Here is a 20,732-nt window from a genome sequence, read left to right as displayed (position 1 = left end):
CCGAGGTGTTTGGAGGGACGAGGTGCTTGGAGGCACGAGGTGCTTGGAGACACGGAGGTAACTGGAGGCACGGAGGTGCTTTGAGGCGCGGAGGTGCTTGGAGGCACGGGGTGCTTGGGGGCACGAGGTGCTTGGAGGCACGGAGGTGCTTGGAGGCACGGAGGTAACTGGAGGCACGGAGGTAACTGGAGGCACGGAGGTAACTGGAGGCACGGAGGTGCTTGAGGCGCGGAGGTGCTTGGAGGCACGAGGTGCTTGGAGGCACGAGGTGCTTGGAGGCACGGAGGTGCTTGGAGGCACGGAGGTGCTTGGAGGCACGAGGTGCTTGGAGACACGGAGGTAACTGGAGGCACGGAGGTGCTTGTAGGCACAGGATGCTTGGAAGCACAGGTTGCTTGTAGGCACAGGATGCTTGGAAGCACAGGTTGCTTGTAGGCACAGGATGCTTGGAAGCACAGGATGCTTGCAGGGACAGGATGCTTGGAAGCACAGGATGCTTGCAGGGACAGGATGCTTGGAAGCACAGGATGCTTGCAGGGACAGGATGCTTGGAAGCACAGGATGCTTGCAGGGACAGGATGCTTGGAAGCACAGGATGCTTGCAGGGACGAGGGAGCTCTGGATCATAGCTTCCACAGGAGAAACGAAGATACTCAGGCATCGGATCTCTGCCTGGTATCTGATTTTAAATTCCCCGCCCTAGCCTGATTGGCGGAGCAGGCAGGTGACGTCAGACCTGCTCCGCCTCCTTGCCCTTGCTTGTGATGGCGGCGCCCTTGCTTCCGGGAAGCCGCCGGAGAGCAGCGCCGACCCGCCGCTGAAGCCGGAGACTGACAGGGGAAGAGAGGCGCCGGGCAGACCAGGCCACCCGCAGGGACAAGCGCGGTCGCCGCTGCCCGAGGTTCGTGACACACACGATTTCTTCTTGCTTCCGTTCCATGCTCTGTACGTATAGTATAAGATCTTGGTGCTACTTGTGCTTGCACAATACCTTTCTGCACCCAAATACCTTTCTCGTGATCTCTGAGACGGACTTGGTCACCTGATTTTAGATCAGATAAGCTTTTTGTTCGCCTGTCATGGAACAGTTTCTGTTACGCCTGTTGACGTTCCTTACTCAGTCTGACCAACGCTGAGTTATGTGTATTAAGCAGTTTATCATGTATCGGGAGATTTGCTCTAATCCTCCTTCCCATCAGCATTTGTGCAGGAGAAAGTCCATTCTGTAAAGGTGTACTGCGGTAGATTAAAAGACTTTTGTAGAAATCTTCTTTACCTTCTTGAGCTTTTTTCATGAGACTCTTTACAGTTTTTACTGAACTTTCCACCAACTCATTTGAGCGTGGATAGTGGGGACTTGACGTAGTATGGACAAATTCCCACTCATCAGCAAATTGTCTAAATTCAGCACTGGAAAACTGAGGACCATTGTCAGTGAACACTTCCATAGTAACACCATGCCTTGCAAAGATTGACTTCATGCAATTGATTACGGCTTTGCTAGTAGTTGTATGTAGTGTCTTCACCTCAGGGTAGTTAGAGTAATAATCAGTCACAACAATGTATGTTTTCCCATTACAATCAAACAAATCTGCGCCCCCTTTCTGGTACGGTCTCTCTGGCACTGCGTGAGGACTCAGTGGCTCGACTTGTTGTTTCGGTCTATACGTAAGACATAATTCACATGTAGCTGTAGTCTGTGCTATGTTCATTCTTGGCCAATACATAACTTCACACGCTCTCCGCTTACATTTTTCTTCTCCTAAGTGGCCTTCATGTATCTTGCACAGCATAGTTTTTCTTAGTCGTGCAGGTATGACAAACCTATTGCCTTTGTAAATAATACCATCGACAACTGTAAGGTCACTGCGGTACATCCAATAATCATGGATAGACAGCGGGCACGCATGTTTTTCTGCTGGCCAACCTTTCAAAATTATATCTTTCAACACTTTCATTGTGTCATCTGTCTCAGTTTCTTTCCTAACCTGTTCTTGTCTTGCAAGAGACACTGGTAGAGAAGCTACAATCAAATTAACATAGGCATCTATCTCTTCATCCATCAGACTTTTGGAACCTTCACTTTTGTCCACAGCACGAGAAAGTGTATCAGCAATGTACATGTATTTGCCGGGACCGTACAGCAAGTGTACATCATATTTCTGTAGTCTGATAAGCATTCGTTGAATTCTCATGGGACAGTCATGTAATGATTTAGTCATGATAGCTACCAATGGCTTGTGGTCAGTTTCCACTGTAAACGTTTGACCATACACAAACTGATGAAATCGCTCACATGCATATGTGATCGCTAGAAGTTCTTTTTCTATCTGAGCATAGCTTGTTTCAGCACTTATCAGTGCTCTTGATGCATAGATTACTGGTTGCCATGTATCCTCATGTTCTTGTAACAGCACTGAGCCTAGGCCAAATTGCAAAGCATCTGCTGAAATTCTTATTCTTTTCGCAGGATCAAAGAATTTTAGCACTGGTTGCTCTGTAATGATCTGTTTCAAGTTTTGCCAACTTTCTTCTTGTTCATGTGACCACATCCACTCGTTATCTTAGTCCAACAACCATCTAAGAGAGGCTGTTCGTTCAGAGAGTTGAGAAATAAACTTTCCTAAGTAATCATTCCTAGGAATCTTCTGACGTCGTCTTTGTTGTTAGGACGTTCCATGTTCACTATGGCTGATATTTTTCTTGGGTCTGGTTTTACACCTTGATCCGAGACCACGTCGCCCATAAAGGTAAGTGTATTCACGCCAAATTCACATTTGTCCTTGTTTAGCTTTAGCTTTAGATTCACTTTCTTGACAAGTTCCATTACTTGTCTCAATCTAGAATCATGTTCTTCCTTTGTAGATCCCCAGACAATAATGTCATCCATCATTGTTTCAACACCTGGAATATGTTCAGAAATCATTTGTATCTTTTTGTGATATACTTCAGGAGCAGACAATATTCCATATGGTAGTCGAAGAAGTCTGTATTGACCTTCTGGTGTATTAAATGTACAAAGCTTTGAGCTGGCCTCATCTAGCTTCATTTGCCAGAATCCTGAAGATGCGTCCAATTTACTGAACCATTTTGCTCCCGCAAATTGCGACATGATTTCATCTCTGGTTGGTAGTTTGAAATGTTCTCGTTTAATAGCTTTGTTTAAATCTCTGGGGTCTAGACATATTCTGAGTTGTCCATTTTTCTTTTCAACAATTACTAAGGAGCTTACCCATTCAGTAGGCTCATCAACTTTCTGTATCACACCCAAGGCTTCCATATGATTTATCTCTTGTTTCAGTTTTTCTCTCAACGCAAACGGCACTTTTCTACAGCGGTGTATCACTTAAGAAACTTGCGTGTCTATATTTATTTTATACTCTCCAGGCAAACAACCTAGACCTTCAAACAAGTCTCTGTATTCTGTAAACATCGATTTGCAGTCATCTTCTACTTGTGATGTCACCATAAAAACTTTCTTTAGCAAGCTTAGTTTCTCACAGGAACTTAATCCTAGAATCGGTTGCACATTTTTATCCACAATTAGTAGAGATGTTTTAAACTGTTGTCCCTTGTATTTCAGTGTCACTAAGCATGTACCTTTCACAGGAATGTCCTCCCCAGTGTACCCTGTAACTTTCACTTTGGCTGGATGAATTTTAGGTTTTACTCTAAAAGTCTTATAGTCTTGAAACGATATTAAATTCACCTGTGCGCCAGTATCAAGCTTAAAGGGAATGACAATCTTGTTCACAGTTAAAGGGACAATCCATTCTTTCTTATCTGCACTGCAAAGTTCAATGCAATCCACAAAGAATTCCTCTGTTTGTTTAACAGCATGCACATTGGTTGTTTCAATTTTCATTTTACAGCATTTGGCAAAGTGATTAAGTCTACCACATTTCATGCAGGTTTTACCATAAGCCAGGCACATTTTAGGATTGTGAGCATTTCCACATCTACTACACATTTACTTATTAGACTGTGGCTTAGACTGCTTCATTCTTGAGAATGGAGGTTTGCTTGGCTCTGTTGTCTGCACTACATGGACAGCAGCATCAACTTCCTTGTGTAACGTTTTGGCTTGAAATCTAGTTATTTCTGCAGATCTGCACATAGTCACTGCCTTATCTAGTGTTAGGTCTTGCTCTCTCAGCAGTCTCTCTGTGAGTCCATTATCAGGTATTCCACAGACAATTATTCAGTGAATCCTTTAAATCACCAAACTCACAGGTTTTACTGAGTGATTGCAGCTCTGTAACATACTGATCAAATCCATCTCCAGACCTCTGATCACATGTGAAAAACTTATATCTTTCCTTTCATATGTTACATTATTCCTTGGCACAAAGTAATCTTCAAACTTTTGCATTATAGAAGATAGCACCATATTCTGCCCCTCAGCAAACTGAAAACTATCATAAATGTCCAGCACATCCTCTCCTATCACATGGAGGAAAATGGATGCCTTAGTTTTGTCAGCCTCTGTATCAGCTCCACATGCAGCAAGATATATATTAAACCTTTGCTTAAATCTTTTCCAGTTTTCAGACAAGTTACCAGACATCAGCATGCCGGTTGGAGGAGCCAGTTTATTCATGGTTACTCACTGTTTGAAGAGAGGAGCACACGGCAGGCTTTGCAGACACTGAGTAGCACAGCCTTACAGACTGCTGCAGGATTCTTTCAAACTCTGAGAGCACTAGCAGTCCAAGTTAAACTTCTTCTGACACCATGTTTTGTTCATATGTTTGTAAATCCAGTCATAAGGACACAGAGACATGTGAGTTCACTGCTGTGCTGTTTTATTCCATCATCAACTCCAGACACACTGCCCACTGGACCACCCACTTCCCAGCATCCCCCTGGTCCCAAGGACCATCACTGAAGATTCAGGCTTACACATATTAGTAAGGGAGTGTCTACAAATATTAAACATTCTAATACACTAACATCACATCTGCCACACTCCTCCCCCCCTTAGTTTCAACCACCCTGGTGAAGCTACACTATTTTCAGGTGAGCTTTCTGCCTCACCCACCCCTACCTGTGTCATCCGCCCAGGTACACAGCTTTCCACTACCTTCCAGAGGTCACCCACCTCGCCTTCTTCCTCCTCCCCTAGCTTCACCATAGGGTTGCTTGGTGGAACAGGACCTACAAACCTCCTGGAGACGGCATCGGCATTGATGTGTTGTTTTCCCGGACGATGCCTCACCTCAAACTTAAATGGCTGCAAAGCCAAAAACCAACGGGTCACACAAGCATTCACCTCTTTGTTTGTATGCATCCACTGTAAGGGTGCATGGTCTGTGACCAACAAAAACTCTCATCCCACTAAATAATATCTTAATGACTCAACTGCCCACTTAATGGCCAAGCACTCCTGCTCCACAGTTGAGTACCTGCACTCCCTGGGCAATAATTTACGGCTAAGATAGAGGATGGGCTTTTCCTCTACATCTACCTCTTGGGATAGGACTGGATTCCTTGATAACCCCTAGGCGTAACATCTCTTCCACCTCCTGCTTTACCGCTGCCCGCTTCGCTTCGGGTATGCGATATGTCCTCTGTTTAATGACCACCCCGGGTGGAGTCACAACATCATATTGGATGATCTCTGTCTTTTCCGGAATGGCAAAAAACACATCTTTGTAGCGTTTCACTAAGTTCATCACTTCCTGTTTCTGTTCAGGAGTAAGCGTGACTTCAGTGGGTACCTGGCATTCTGAAATCTTTTTAGCCACCAAAGTGGGCTGATTGGCAACTTCCTTCCAGGGTTTTAACAGATTTACATGGTAGATTTGCACCTCCCTCCTTCTACCCTCCTGTCGGACCCTGTAATTGACCAGTCCCACTGCCTCAATGATCTCATAAGGGCCCGCCATTGTGCATACATCTTGCTTTCTGTGGTGGGCACCAGCACTAACACGTTATCTCCCGGATTAAAGGACCGGTTGACTGAGGTGACGTCATACCTCTGTTTCTGACGTTGTTGGGCCCTTTCCATGTGTTCGTTCAGTAGTGGCGCAATCTGCCTTAAACGGCCGTATAACTGGGCCACAAACTGACCGACATTAGGGTCCTGGCATGATTGTTCTTCCCACCCTTTTAAGAGATCTAGAATTCCTCTGGGCTGTCTCCCATAGAGGAGCTCGAAGGGACTAAACCTTGTAGAGGATTGGGGTACCTCTCTAACCGCAAACATCAAGTAAGGTAGGAGTAGATCCCAATCTCGTTTTTTCTTGTGACACTGCCCTCTTTATCATTGGCTTAAGGGTTTTATTAATTCTTTCTACCAGGCCATCTGTCTGCGGGTGGTACACAGAGGTGGTAATCCTTTTTACGTTTAGCAACCGACATAAATCTTTCATAAGTTTAGACACGAAAGGTGTACCTTGGTCTGTTAAGACCTCTTTCGGTATTCCTAAATGGGTATACATGGTTAGTAGTTCTCTGGCAATAGTGCCAGATTTCATATTGCGTAGTGGTATAGCCTCTGGGCACCTGGTGGCATAATCAACTACCACCAATATGTATTGGTGCCCTCAAGCAGATTTTTCCACTGGCCCTATCAGATCCATACCAATCCACTCAAAAGGGACGGAAATGATAGGGAGGGGTACTAGTGGAGCTCTAAACTCTGGCCGAGTGGCTGTCCTCTGGCAGACTGGGCATTCCTGACAATACCTCTTAATGGAAGCATAGATGCCGGGCCAAAAGAACCTTAACTGGATGTGTTGGGGTGTTTTCTCCTCCCCTAGATGTCCACCCCACAAATGCGTATGGGCAGCTTCTAACACCAACCGCTCCAGTAGCTGATCTACCCATTTCCCTTATAAAGTAGCGACACGATATAGCAAATCATGTTTCAACACGAAATATGGTACACCCTCTGATGGTAAAGCATCAACTACCCTGCCGTTAACTACTTTAACAGTCTCAAAGGCGTGTGCCAAATTGCTGTCATCGCGTTGATCTCTCCCAGAGTCCTGCAGTGATATCTTCTCACCAACTGGGTTCCAATGGGGCTCGGACTCGGTCTCTTGGGGTGGTCTGGGACCGGCAGCCTCTCTCCCGGATGCTAAACTGTGGTAGTCTCTGGCTTCTGAATTGTTTCGGTGGTTGACGGTTTGTTGGTAGCATGCCAGGTTACCAGCTCATGCAGCAATGGAAAGTCCCGGCCCAGGATCAGCGGATACAGGGGTCTGGAGGTCACCGCCACTACCACCTTTAACAACCGACCTTGAACGATCAGGGGTAAGTAGACACGTGGGCACTCCTCCACATCGCCATGGACGCACAACACCCAGACAGGAGGCTGGACCTTGTCAGGTCCAGGGGGAACCACGTTGGCCGCGACAATGGTGAGCTCACTGCCGGTATCCACCAGGGCCCAAATCTCCCGGTTTTCCACCGGTACCTGCACCCGGAACAGGGAGGACTCTGCTTGGGATACCCCCGCCGCCGCCATGCTGACCAACGGCCAAGCCGTTTTCCCCGCACTGCAATCCATCGGCTCACCCTATTTCGGGCAGTCCCGCCGCACATGACCAGGCTCGCTGCACTCAAAGCACACCAAGGGAGACGGAGCCTTTGGTTTAACCACTGGGACCTGAGTTCTGGGTTTAGGTGTTGGCCTGTTTCCTGACCTGGCTTTATTCAGCTTTCCCAGCGTCAGGTGCCGCTCAGTCACCACTGCCAACTCCTCAAATGTCTGGGGTTCAGCCTGAAGGGCCCACTGCTGCACCGAGCGGTCTAACACTGGCATAGCCTGATCCAGTGCGACTACTTCCACAATCTGTACTGCTGAGTTTTTATCCGGCTGCAACCAGGCCCTTGCCAGTCGGGCTAGTTTGGCCAGCTGAACCCTGGGAGGCTCAGAGCCCTCCAGCCGCCAGTCATGGAATTCTTGGGCTTTGCTGGGCCCCGTCACTCCAATCCTATTCAGTATAGCCTTTTGCAGGCCAGGATAGGAGCTTGCCTCAGCCACAGTCATATCGCCTGCTGTGCCTCCCGTGTTAAACAGGGAGCCATTCCTCCGCAGGCCATCCCAAGTGCGTGGCCGTGCGCTCAAACGTGCAAAGGAATGCCTCTATATCATCTGCTGGGGTGAGCTTTGGTAGCCTTTCCCGCTCTGGCTCAGATTTTTTAAGCGCTTTTAACTCATCGCACAACATTTGTATTTGAGTTTGCTGTCTTTCAGCCTGTGTTCGTTGGGCCTCATGTAACATCCGAATCTGGGCTTGTTGTCCCTCATGTAACATTTCATTTGAATCTGGGTTTGTTGCCCAGCTGCAAGTTCAGCAAATTGTTTTAGTAACTCCTCCATATTGCCCTGCGTGGACCCTTTAAGGACAAACCTTGGTGGTTTAATATAATGTGCCAGGCTTATCAAACAGTCCAAGCCGACACCCGCCTGTTTTGCTGGCTATTTAACACATAACAGCAAACAGTCTGCTTATAATGCTATGGCCCTTTAAGGCTGCTACTTGCACTGCATAACCAGAGAGGAAGAAAAGAAAAAGGAAAAACTTGCAGTTTAAACACCGGTTGCTTACCAACAGTTTCTGCTGTACACCGTGTCCTTGCTCGCATTCTCCACCACTTGTGACAAGGATCACACACACGGGGACTTAGATGAACACTGTCGGTGTTTATTTTGCACAGCAGGTCACCACAAATACAGAAAAAAACACAGTGCGCTTCTATTACCCGTTCAGCACACCTCTGTGCCAAACATTCAGTATACAAAACTCAAGCCTCAGTCCAATAAAGAGTTAATACTCATCAGTCCAGTTTATGAGAGAGCGCGAGGACCAGACTATATACTATACATTTGGATCCGCTACTCCCCTCTAATTCTGTAATCCTCAGGACAATGGATATCTGTGCAATAAGAGGAATTAAAGGAGCCCTCTATCGTGCATAAAATAGTTTTAATAAGTTTCTTTTAAAAATATATAGACAATAGTGAGCTGAAACTGGCTGACACGTCTTCTCCCTGTGGTGAGTTTCTCCTGCCTGTCCTGTGGTCCGGCATGCGGGCGAAGGTCAGCAGACGCCAGCTGACAGCGGCACGGTGTGCAGGTCTGGCGTTTGCAGTTGCATGAACGGATTGAGTTTGCTCCCATGGGTTCAGTATAAAATCATGTGGTAATAAGCCCACAGTGCATAGTATTTCGGTACGAGTTTCAGTTCACCATTCTCTATATGTTTTTATAAGAAACTTATTAAAACTCTTTTATGCATGATAGAGCGCTCCTTTCATTTCTCTTTTTGCACATATATATATATATATATATATATATATCTGTACGACAAAATACGCAAACTCACACTGCATTTGGTGCACATCCATACTCAAAATACCACTTGCAAATGCTTCATATGCAGCGGTTGACTCTTATTACTGCAGAACCATTCCCTTCACTCATTTCTGCCAGGTTGGTTTCAAGGCATGAAATGGAAAGTATAAGCAATTACCGGCACATTTAAAATCCAGTCTATTGAGAGAAAAGCGTTTCTATACCAGAGACTAAACCTGAAACACACCAAAAGTATGCTGTCTCCATCTCCCAGAGCTAATTTAAATATCCCCCTGTAAGACGAAATGCTGTTTCTGTATGTGGGCGCAATGCAGGAACAATAGAGCAAAACTGAGGGACATACTGAAACAGGATTTTTATATAATGGTGAATATTTGGTCTTACTCTGCCAGCTTCTACAAATTGCGAGGAAGTTACTCTTCCTAGAGTAAACTGTGTGGGCTTTCTTCACCACACTATTATATGCATTCCTTCCAACAGTAGGATTCTTATGTTGTGTCTGCCACCACCTGGATTCCACACTGCCTCCTGTAACCGCTCGTTCCACCAGGCTCCCACGAAACCATGTTGCACTGTAGGTTGGGTCAATGTAATGTGGAGAGAGATTTAGATTTGGGTGGGTTATATTATGTCTGTGCAGGGTAAATACTGTCTGCTTTTGCATGTACCCCACAATGTTGGCCAGCTTTATTTTTACACTGCAATTTAGATTCAGTTTGACCATAACCCACCCAAATCTAAATCTCTGCACAGGTACATCTACCCTACCTGCAGTGCAACATAGCTTTGCCCAGTTTTGCTTACAAACATGAATCAGGAGCCCAGCTAATATTTATAATCTATATATCTGTAATTTCACTCATAATATTAAGGCCATACTCTTACCACTGGACCACTGGCTTCATCTACCCCTATCTCTGATAGGCAAAATCATGCTATTTTATGTGGTACAAATGCTCCCCATAGCTCTATCTCGAACGGACATAAAGATTTGCTCTGCAGCTTTCAAAAAATGTATCTTGCAAAAGAAAAAATAACTAGACAAAAGGGTGTTCTTGTACTCCCTGACACTTCGCCTTTTCCCATGCAGCATTTTTCAGATACTTGTCTAACTGAAAAATAGTAGAAATATTCTGGTACTGACCTCTCAAGTGAATGACTGAACCTACTAACAATGATACACAATGTATGTTGACTGCAGCTTTAAATACCAATGTGGGAATACTAGGACTCCATAGTAAATATAATAAAAAATAAAACAAGAAAAATGAAGCACTGTCAAATACAAATTTATTTAACACTCAATTTACACAATCTAAAATACAATTAAAGTTAAAACATGCAGCCGCTGTTAAAACAAAAATTAACATATAATAATGTAAATTGCTCTCCAGCAATAAATCACAATAGATTTAGTACATCAACCTAACAGCATTGTAACCTAGCAGCATTGTAATTAGCCAGCAATAAAATGAGTAATGCATTCCTAATCAGGCAAGGTATTAAATGTTAAATGTTCAAATCTTCCAATTAGATTTTCCAGGAAGACATATATTTCAAATAGATAATAAGTGTTCTGGTCATCCCTTTTCACTGAGATACATGTAGGTTGCACAATTTTAAGTAAAATAATAATATTCAAAAGAGGCTTTCTGAAGAAGCTGGCAATTATGCTAGAGGCGGAGAAACGCGCTAAAAACATTGCCTAGAGAAACATGCTGACCCGGTGCTTCAGTGCTCCACTCTGGATGGACATATTATAACCTAGTTCTATGAGCTACTTTCTGTTACAGTTATTCATTGGTCAGTTGACTTTCTTATGCTGTTTGGAAACAAGCTATCTGCTAACCTGCTTTTGCTGCAAGAACTAAATACACTATTAACCTACATCATCTGTGGTTGTGGCGTTAAGCCTCATTGAATATCATTATTTCACTTACAAGTGTGAATTCAACATATGTTGCAGCAAAAAAGAGCTGTCAAAAACACTTTATTATGTTTGAAAAAAATGTCTTTTGGAAAATCTCATTGGAAGATTTAAAGATTTAAATGCATTACTAATTTTATTGCTGGCTAATTACAATGCTGCTAACTATTAGGTTGAAGTACAAATCTATTGTGATTTATAGCTGGAGAGCATTTTACATTATTATATGTTCGTTCTTGTTTTAACAGCAGCCGTGTGTCTTTATCTTAACTGTATTTTATATTGTGTATTTGGGAGCACTTAATTTTACTTGTTTTTCTCTTGTATATCTGATTGGCTTCTAGGCCTTTCTACTAACATACTAATAAAGCCCTCATAGAAGCATTATTTTATCCTTGTCCCTCATCCCTGTCCAAAATGTAATATAGAAGAGGCCTCTTATATTAATGCATATTGGTTATGTTCACAAACCTAAAAGTTGTGGCAAATAGTACCGCTCTCACCCCTAAACCCCCCCTCAAATCCTCGGCAAACTATACCCTGGGATCCCAGCGTCGGTATGGTGACCCGCGGTATACCAACCGCCGGTCATCCACACCCAACCCACACAGACGTCTTAAAAAAAAAAAAAGTATAATCTCAGACTATACAGTCGGTACATTTAAACATGTGTTTCGACAATTCTACAACTGCGGAAAGCTTTGTGTTGCAGCACTGGACCTTAATTATTCCAATGCAGCAATGTAAACATTACCCGACACTGAATTATTTGGATAACCGTTCTTCTCTAGTTTTAACTTAATTGGTCTTGCAGTTATCAGACACTGTTCAAGTGCCATAGCTAGCTACAACAGGTATTAAAAATTTACATACGGATCCGGTATGATATACCAGCATACGGGATGCCAGCTGTCAGTATAGCGACTGCGGCATCCTGTCTGCCAGAATCCCAGCAGCGAGGCCGCGAGTCCCCTCACCATGCTTTGAGTCCGGTGGCGAGTTTCGCTCGACACAGGTTCTATTCCCACTCGGTTGGTGGCGTAGACTCACCCACCGAGTGGGAATTCTGGGCGGGTGTCAGGATTCCGTCTGCCGGAATAATGTCAGCTTCTGGGATTCCGGTATCTGTATCCTGTACGCCCCGATCCTGACAGCCGACATTTTAACTGCATCCCGTACATAATACGTTAGTTCAGATTAGGCGCATAGTACCAGCTTATCTATTTCATAGCTGTGCCACACAAAAGTTTATCCTTGCTTATCCTTTTCTCTTAATCCTTTGAGGCAGTCTCTAATATGGGGTGTTCTTCAGTTTGCCGGCTGTCGGGATCCAGGCGCACAGTATACCGGCGCCGGAATCCTGACACCCGGCATACCGACACCTGGCATACCAACACCTTTTTTCCCTCTTGGGGGTCAACGACCCCCCTGGAGGGAGACTAGCGCGCGCCACCGTGCCCGCAAGGGGCTCATTTGCGTTCTCCCTGCTGTCGGTATGCCGGCGGTTGGGATTCCGGCGCCGGTATGCTGGCCACCAGGAGCCCTGCCGCCGGCATACCCTACAACACCCCTAATATGACATTGGCACTCAGTGTTAACTGCTCCCTCTTCTGTGTCCCTATCCTACTGCACAATCTTTAGTTTCTAACCAACATCAAAAAAAGCTAAAGAAGAAATGAAAAGGAAGGGAGAGAGAGAGAGAGAGAAATAAGATATCCCTGGAAATAAAAACCGGTTTCCCTTAATATATTCAGAACAAAGGATTTAACATAATCCCATTTTCTCTAACGTCCTAGTGGATGCTGGGGACTCCGTCAGGACCATGGGGGATAGCGGGCTCCGCAGGAGACAGGGCACATCTAAAAAGCTTTTTAGGTCACATGGTGTGTACTGGCTCCTCCCCCCATGACCCTCCTCCAAGCCTCAGTTAGGTTTTTGTGCCCGTCCGAGAAGGGTGCAAACTGGATGGCTCTCTTAAGGAGCTGTTTAGTAAAGTTTTTTTTTAGGTTTCTAATCAGTGATTCCTGCTGGCGACAGGATCACTGCAACGAGGGACTTAGGGGAGAGATCTCCAACTCACCTGCGTGCAGGATGGATTGGGATCTTAGGCTACTGGACACTGAGCTCCAGAGGGAGTCGGAACACAGGTCAGCCTGGGGTTCGTCCCGGAGCCGCGCCGCCGATCCCCCTTACAGACGCTGAAGAAAGACGGCGGAACGGAGGTCCGGAAACAGGCGGCAGAAGACTTCACAGTCTTCAGAGAGGTAGCGCACAGCACTGCAGCTGTGCGCCATTGTTGCTACACGGCTCACTGACACGGTCACGGAGGGTGCAGGGCGCTGCTGGGGGCGCCCTGGGCAGCAATATAAATACCTATTTGGCAAATAAATACATCACATATAGCCATTAAGGCTATATGTATGTATTTAACCCAGGCCAGTTTTCCTAATAACCGGGAGAAAAGCCCGCCGTGAAAGGGGCGGAGCTTATTCTCCTCAGCACTCAGCGCCATTTTCCTGACCAGCTCCGCTGGTGAGGAAGGCTCCCACTCTCCCCTGCACTACAGAAACAGGGTTAAAGAGAAGGGGGGCATAAATTGGCGATATAATTATATATTAAGAGCCCATATATAGAAACAACACCTTCTAGGGTTGTTATATACATTATGGCGCTTTTGGTGTGTGCTGGCAAACTCTCCCTCTGTCTCCCCAAAGGGCTAGTGGGTCCTGTCCTCTATCAGAGCATTCCCTGTATGTGTGTGCTGTAGGTCGGTACGTGTGTGTCGACATGTATGAGGAAAATGTTGGTGAGGAGACGGAGAAAATTGCCTGTAATGGTGATGTCACTCTCTAGGGAGTCGACACCAGAATGGATGGCTTACTTATGGAATTACGTGATAATGTCAACACGCTGCAAGCCGGTTGACGACATGAGACAGCCGGCGGACAAATTAGTATCGGTCCAGGCGTCTCAGACACCGTCAGGGGCTTGTAAAAACGCCCCTTTACCTCAGTCGGTCGACAGACACTGACACGGACACTGACCCCAGTGTCGACGGTGAAGAAACAAACGTATTTTTCCTTTAGGGCCACAAGTTACATGTTAAGGGCAATGAAGGAGGTGTTACGTATTTCTGATACCACAAGTACCACAAATAAGGGTATTTTGTAGGGTGGGAATAAACTACTTGTAGTTTTGCCTAAATCAGATAAATTAAATGAAGTGTGTGATGATACGTGGGGTTCCTCCGACAGAAAGTTATGGGCGGTATACCCTTTTTCCCGCCAGTAGTAAGGGCGAGTTGGAAAACACACCTTAGGGTGGACAAGGCGCTCACACGCTTATAAAAAACATGGTGTTACCGTTTCCAGATACGGCCGCCCTCAAGGAGCCAGCTGATAGGAAGCTGGAAAATATCATAACAGTATATACACACATACTGGTGTTATACTACGACCAGCAATCGCCTCAGCCTGGATGTGCAGCGCTGAGGGGGCTTGGTCGGATTTCCTGACTGAAAATTTTGATACCCTTGACAGGGACAGGATTTTATTGTCTATAGAGCATTTTAAGGATGCATTTCTATATATGTGTGATGCGCAGAGGCATATTTGCATTCTGGCATCAAGAGTAAATGTGATGTACATATCTGCCAGACGAAGACACGACAGTGGTCAGGTGAGGCAGATTCCAGACGGCATATGGAAGTATTGCCGTATAAAGGGGCGGTCCATTGGACCTGGTGGCCATGGCAACAGCTGAAAAATCCACCTTTTGTTACCCCGAGTCACATATTGGCAGAAAAGGACACAGTCTTTTCAGTCTCAGTCCTTTCGTCCCCATACGGGCAGGCGGGCGAAGGCCAGTCATATCTGCCCAGGGGGAGAGGAAAGGGAAGAAGACTGCAGCAAGCAGCTCATTCCCAGGAACAGAAGCTCCTCACGGCTTCTGCCAAGTCCGCAGCATAACGCTGGGGCCGTACAAGCGGACTCAGGTGCGGTAGGGGGTCATCTCAAGAGTTTCAGCAACACTCGCAAGGGAACTCCGGGATCCTACATGTAATATCCCAGGTGTACATTGGAAATTCGAGACGTCTCCCCCTCACACAATTCACAGGCTGTATTCCCAGCAGGTGATAATCAAAGTACCCTTCTTACAACAAGGAAGGGGGTAGTATTCCACACTATATTGTGGTACTGAAGCCAACCGGCTCGGTGAGATCTGAAATATTTGAACACTTACATACAAGCGTTCAAATCAAGATGGAGTCACTCGGAGCAGTGATAGCGAACCAGGAAGAAGGGGACGATATGATGTCACTGGATATCAGGGACGTTTACCTACAGGTCCAAATTTGCCCTTCTCACCAAGGGTACTTCAGGTTCCTGGTACAGAACTGTCACTATCAGTTCAGACGCTGCCGTTTGGATTGTCCACGGCGCCCCGGGTCTTTACCAAGGTAATGGCCGGAATGAGGATTTTTCTTAAAAGAAACATGGACGCTTTCCTGATAAGGGCAAGGTCCAGAGAACAGTTGGAGGTCGGAGTAGCACTATCTTAAGTAGTTCTACGACAGCACGAGTGGATTCTAAATATTCCAAAATCGCAGCTTTTTCCGACGACACGTCTACTGTTCCTAGGGAAGATTCTGGACACAGTCCAGAAAAACGTGTTTCTCCCAGTGGAGAAAACCAGGGAGTTATCCGAGCTAATCGGGATCCTCCTAAAACCAGGAAAAGTGTCAGTGCATCATTGCACAAGAGTCCTGGTAAAAATGGTGGCTTATTACGAAGCAATTCCATTCGGCAGATTTCCCGCAAGAACTCTTCAGTGGGATCTGCTGGACAAATGGTCCGGATCGCATCCTCAGATGCATCAGCGGATAACCCTATATCCAAGGAAAAGGGTGTCTCTCCTGTGGTGATTACAGAGTGCTCATCTTCTAGAGGGCCGCAGATTCGGCATTCAGGATTGGATGCCGGTGACCACGGAGGCCAGCCTGAGAGGCTGGGGAACAGTCACACAGGGAAAAAATTTCCAGGGAAGTGTGATTAAGTCTGGAGAATTCTCTCCGCATAAATAAGCTTAGAGCAAATTTATAATGCTCTAAACTTAGCTAGACCTCTGCTTCAAGGTCAGCCGGTATTGATCCAGTGGGATAACATCACGGCAGTCGCCCACGTAAACAGAAGGGCGGCACAAGAAGCAGGAGGGCAGTGAAAACTGCAAGGATTTTTCGCTAGGCGGAAAATCATGTGATAGCACTGTCAGCAGTGTTCTTTCCGGGAGTGGACGACTGGGAAGCAGACTTCCTCAGCAGGCATGACCTCCACCCGGGAGAGTGGAAACTTCATAGGGAAGTTTTTCAACATGATTGTGGACCGTTGGCAAATACCAAAGGTGGACATGATGGCGTCCCGCCCGAACAAAAAACGGGACAGGTATTCCGCCAGGTCATGAGACCTTCAGGCGATAGCTGTGGATGTTCTGGTAACACCGTGGGTGTACCAGTCTGTGTATGTGTTCCCTCCTCTGTTTCTCATAACCAGGGTATTGAGAATTATAAGACATAGAGGAGTATGAACTATACTAGTGGCTCCGGATTGGCCAAGAGGGACTTGGTACCCGGAACTTCAAGAAATGCTCACAGAGGACTAAGGGCCTGGGGAGCTAAGAAGGGTCTTGATTCAGCAAGTACCATGTCTATTCCAAGACTTACCGCGGCTGCGTTTGACGGCATGGCGGTTGAATGCCGGATCCTGAGGGGAAAAGGCATTCCATAAGAGGTCATACCTACCTTGGTCAAAGCCAGGAAGGAGGTGACCGCACAACGTCATCACCACATGTGGTGAAAATATGTTGCGTGGGTGAGGCCAGGAAGGCTCCACGACAAAAATTCAACTAGGTCGATTTCTACACTTCCTGAAAACAGGAGTGTTTTGGACCTCAAATTGGGGTTCATTAACATTTAAATTTCGGCCCTGTAGATTTTCTTCCAGAAAGAATTGACTTCAGTTCCTGAAGTCCAGATTGTAAAGGATGTATTGCATATACAGCTTTTTTGTGCCCCTAGGGGCACCGTGAGATCTCAACATAGTGTTGGGATTTCTTAAAATCATATTGGTTTGAACCGCTCAAATCTGTGGATTTGAAATATCTCACATGGAAAGTGACCATGCTGTTGACAAATATCTCACATGGGAAGTGACCATGTTGTTAGCCCTGGCCTCGGCCAGGCGATTGTCAGAATGGGCGGCTTTGTCTTACAAAAGCCCATATTAAAATTTTCCATTTGAACAGGACAGAACTGGGACTCGTCTCCAGTTTCTTCATAAAGGGGTGTCAGCGTTTTCACCTGAAACAACCTCTTGTGGTGCCTGCGGCTACTAGGGACTTGGAGGACTCCAAGTTACTAGACGTGGTCAGGGCCCTAAAAATATATATATATATATATAGTTAGGACGGCTGGAGTCAGAAAGTCTGACTTGCTGTTTATACTGTATACACCCAACAAGCTGGGTGCTCATGCTTCTAAGCAGTCTATTGCACGCTGGATTTGTAGTACAATTCAGCTTGCACATTCTGTGGCAGGCCTGCCACAGACGAAATATGTAGATGCCCATTCCACAAGGAAGGTGGGCTCATCCTGGGCGGCTGCCCGAGGAGTCTCGGCATTACAACTTTGCCGAGCAGCTACGTGGTCAGGGGAGAACACGTTTGTAAAATTTTACAAATTTTGATACTCTGGCTAAGGAGGACCTGGAGTTCTCTCATTCGGTGCTGCAGAGTCATCCGCACTCTCCCGCCCGTTTGGGAGCTTTGGTATAATCCCCATGGTCCTGACGGAGTCCCCAGCATCCACTAGGACGTTAGAGAAAATAAGAATTTACTTACCGATAATTCTATTTCTCGTAGTCCGTAGTGGATGCTGGGCGCCCATCCCAAGTGCGGATTGTCTGCAATGCTTGTACATAGTTATTGTTACAAAAATCGGGTTATTACTATTGTTGTGAGCCATCTTTTCGGAGGCTACTTCGTTTTGTTATCATACTGTTAACTGGGTTCAGATCACAGGTTGTACGGTATGATTGGTGTGGCTGGTATGAGTCTTACCCGGGATTCAAGATCCTTCCTTATTGTGTACGCTCGTCCGGGCACAGTACCTAACTGAGGCTTGGAGGAGGGTCATGGGGGGAGGAGCCAGTACACACCATGTGACCTAAAAAGCTTTTTAGATGTGCCCTGTCTCCTGCGGAGCCCGCTATCCCCCATGGTCCTGACGGAGTCCCCAGCATCCACTACGGACTACGAGAAATAGAATTATCGGTAAGTAAATTCTTATTTTCTCTATGATCCAACTGGTGGACACTGGATCCTGGCGAGGGTACGTGCAAATAGTTAGTGCACAACACCTTATGCTCAGATTGTTGTTCTTCTATGCAAACACATTGAATTTGTAAAATTTGATAAAAGTATGGACAGAAAACCTCATCACTGCTCAGCCAAAGCACTGCGCTGCAACATTCACAAGGTGCTCACCAATCAGCCAAAGCACAGTGCTGCAACGTCCACAAGGTGCTCACCAGTCAGCCAAAGCACAGCACTGCAACATTCACAAGGTGCTCACCAATCATCCAAAGAACAGTGCTGCAACATTCGCAAGGTGCTCACCAATCAGCCTAAGCACAGCGCTGCAACATCCACAAGGTGCTCACCAATCAGCCAAAGCACCGCGCTGCAGCGTCCACAAGGTGCACACCAGTCAGCCAAAGCACCGTGCTGCAACATCCATAAGGTGCTCACCAATCATCCAAAGAACAGTGCTGCAACATTCACAAGGTGCTCACCAATCAGCCTAAGCACAGTGCTGCAACATCCACAAGGTGCTTACCAATCAGCCAAAGCACAGTGCTGCAACGTCCACAAGGTGCTCACCAGTCAGCCAAAGCACCGCGCTGCAGCGTCCACAAGGTGCACACCAGTCAGCCAAAGCACCGTGCTGCAACATCCATAAGGTGCTCACCAGTTATCCAAAAACACTGCGCTGCAATGTCCACATGGTGCTCACCAGTCAGCCAAAGCACGGTGCTGCAGGTATTAAAAATGTACAAATGGATCTGGTATGATATTCCAGCAGACGGGATGCCGGCTGTCAGTATAGCGACAGCCGGCAAGTTGCTCACCAGTCTGGTAATATGGGCTTTAACTTTCTCACAAATCCGTTTCCTACAACAATCCGTTTAACTTTCTCACAATCCATTTCCTCTATGATGGCTACCTTTTGTAGCCATCATGGAGGAGCAGAAGCCTAATAAGCACCCTGTCCAACATCCTATAGGACACTGTGAGGTAAATGTATAAACACTTTGTCTGGTGGCAGTTTCCACCTGCAGCCCATTGCTAGTGGTTTAAATCTTTTCCAAACCTCCGGATTAATCACCAATTTGTAGGGTGTTATGATACCCACAAGCATTGTGTGACGGATTTCAGTTGGCTAAGCTGCTAACAGAGGAATGGTCTCACATCTGTCAGACATGAAACTGGTTGGCCAGCCATCTATGACATGGCTGGACACCTGACCATTATCTTCTTGTACATCCAGAGGCCAAATGACTTTGTCAATGTGTGTTGTTTTCTTTCAAAACTCCCCTCCATCTATAAATCTAAATAATCTTATACTCATTATATCTTTTAATTTAGCAATGCATAAATTGCTAATAAGCTAATTGTCCAAGAAACGCGTATTTTACTTATCATATGCTGCTTATTGTTATAACTGCACCAGGATATGCCTTATTATGGACACTCTACTCTAGAAAATATAGGCTCCGCTGGCTAAACCTTTTGTTTGGTAGAAAACGTGGTTATGCTGTTGTAGTTCCTGTGGCCCATATTGGGTTGATCAATGTTCTCCAGATATACTGTATGTGAGTATCTTAACATAAGAGCAAGAATTATAAATATTTCGGCGCTCTCAAACACAGTCATGTCTTAAGGCTTCCACCGCAAATCTATTTACACAGTTTATATGTATCAGAAATCATTTGATACTTATGAACAGTAGATAATGTCAGTCTAAAGAAACAATATAACTGTCAGAACATTTCAAATCAAATACTTCTAATCAAATATGTTTAGAAAAATTACTAATTCAGAAAAGTGTCATTTCTTGCAGGGTTAAAAGAATCCGTGAAAAGTACGAGTCTGAGCTACAGGAGATGGAGCGATCTGAGAGGAAGCTACAGGAACGCTGCAACCAACTAAAGGAGCAAGTTACCGAGCTGGAAGGAACCCAGATCAGACTTCAAGGTCTCCTAAAGCAGAGAGAGCAGGAAGTGGAAGACATCAAGAAGGTGAGGAAAGTGACCAGTATCCTAAAGGGTGGATATGCAATATAAAACAATGATCTAAAAATATGTAAGTGTTAACAGTAAAAGAAAATCAATTCCTCATAATTGTATATAGTATGTATATAC

General features: G+C 45.6%; 1 protein-coding gene across 5 annotated transcripts in view; it reads left to right on the top strand.

The window, feature by feature from the left end:
- The window catches only part of CEP131 (centrosomal protein 131), a 377,073-nt gene that overhangs the window by 289,632 nt on the left and 66,709 nt on the right, over positions 1 to 20,732 (top strand). For all 5 annotated transcript variants that reach the window (XM_063961104.1, XM_063961102.1, XM_063961103.1 and 2 more), the window contains one exon: positions 20,432 to 20,609. In XM_063961104.1, coding sequence (XP_063817174.1) covers positions 20,432 to 20,609 — 178 coding nt within the window. The remainder of the gene's footprint in view (positions 1 to 20,431; positions 20,610 to 20,732) is intronic.

Source organism: Pseudophryne corroboree, chromosome 3, assembly GCF_028390025.1.
Source record: "Pseudophryne corroboree isolate aPseCor3 chromosome 3, aPseCor3.hap2, whole genome shotgun sequence".
Lineage (NCBI taxonomy): Eukaryota > Metazoa > Chordata > Amphibia > Anura > Myobatrachidae > Pseudophryne > Pseudophryne corroboree.
The sequence above is the reverse complement of the archived record's forward strand: the minus strand, read 5'-3'. Positions and strand labels throughout refer to the sequence as shown.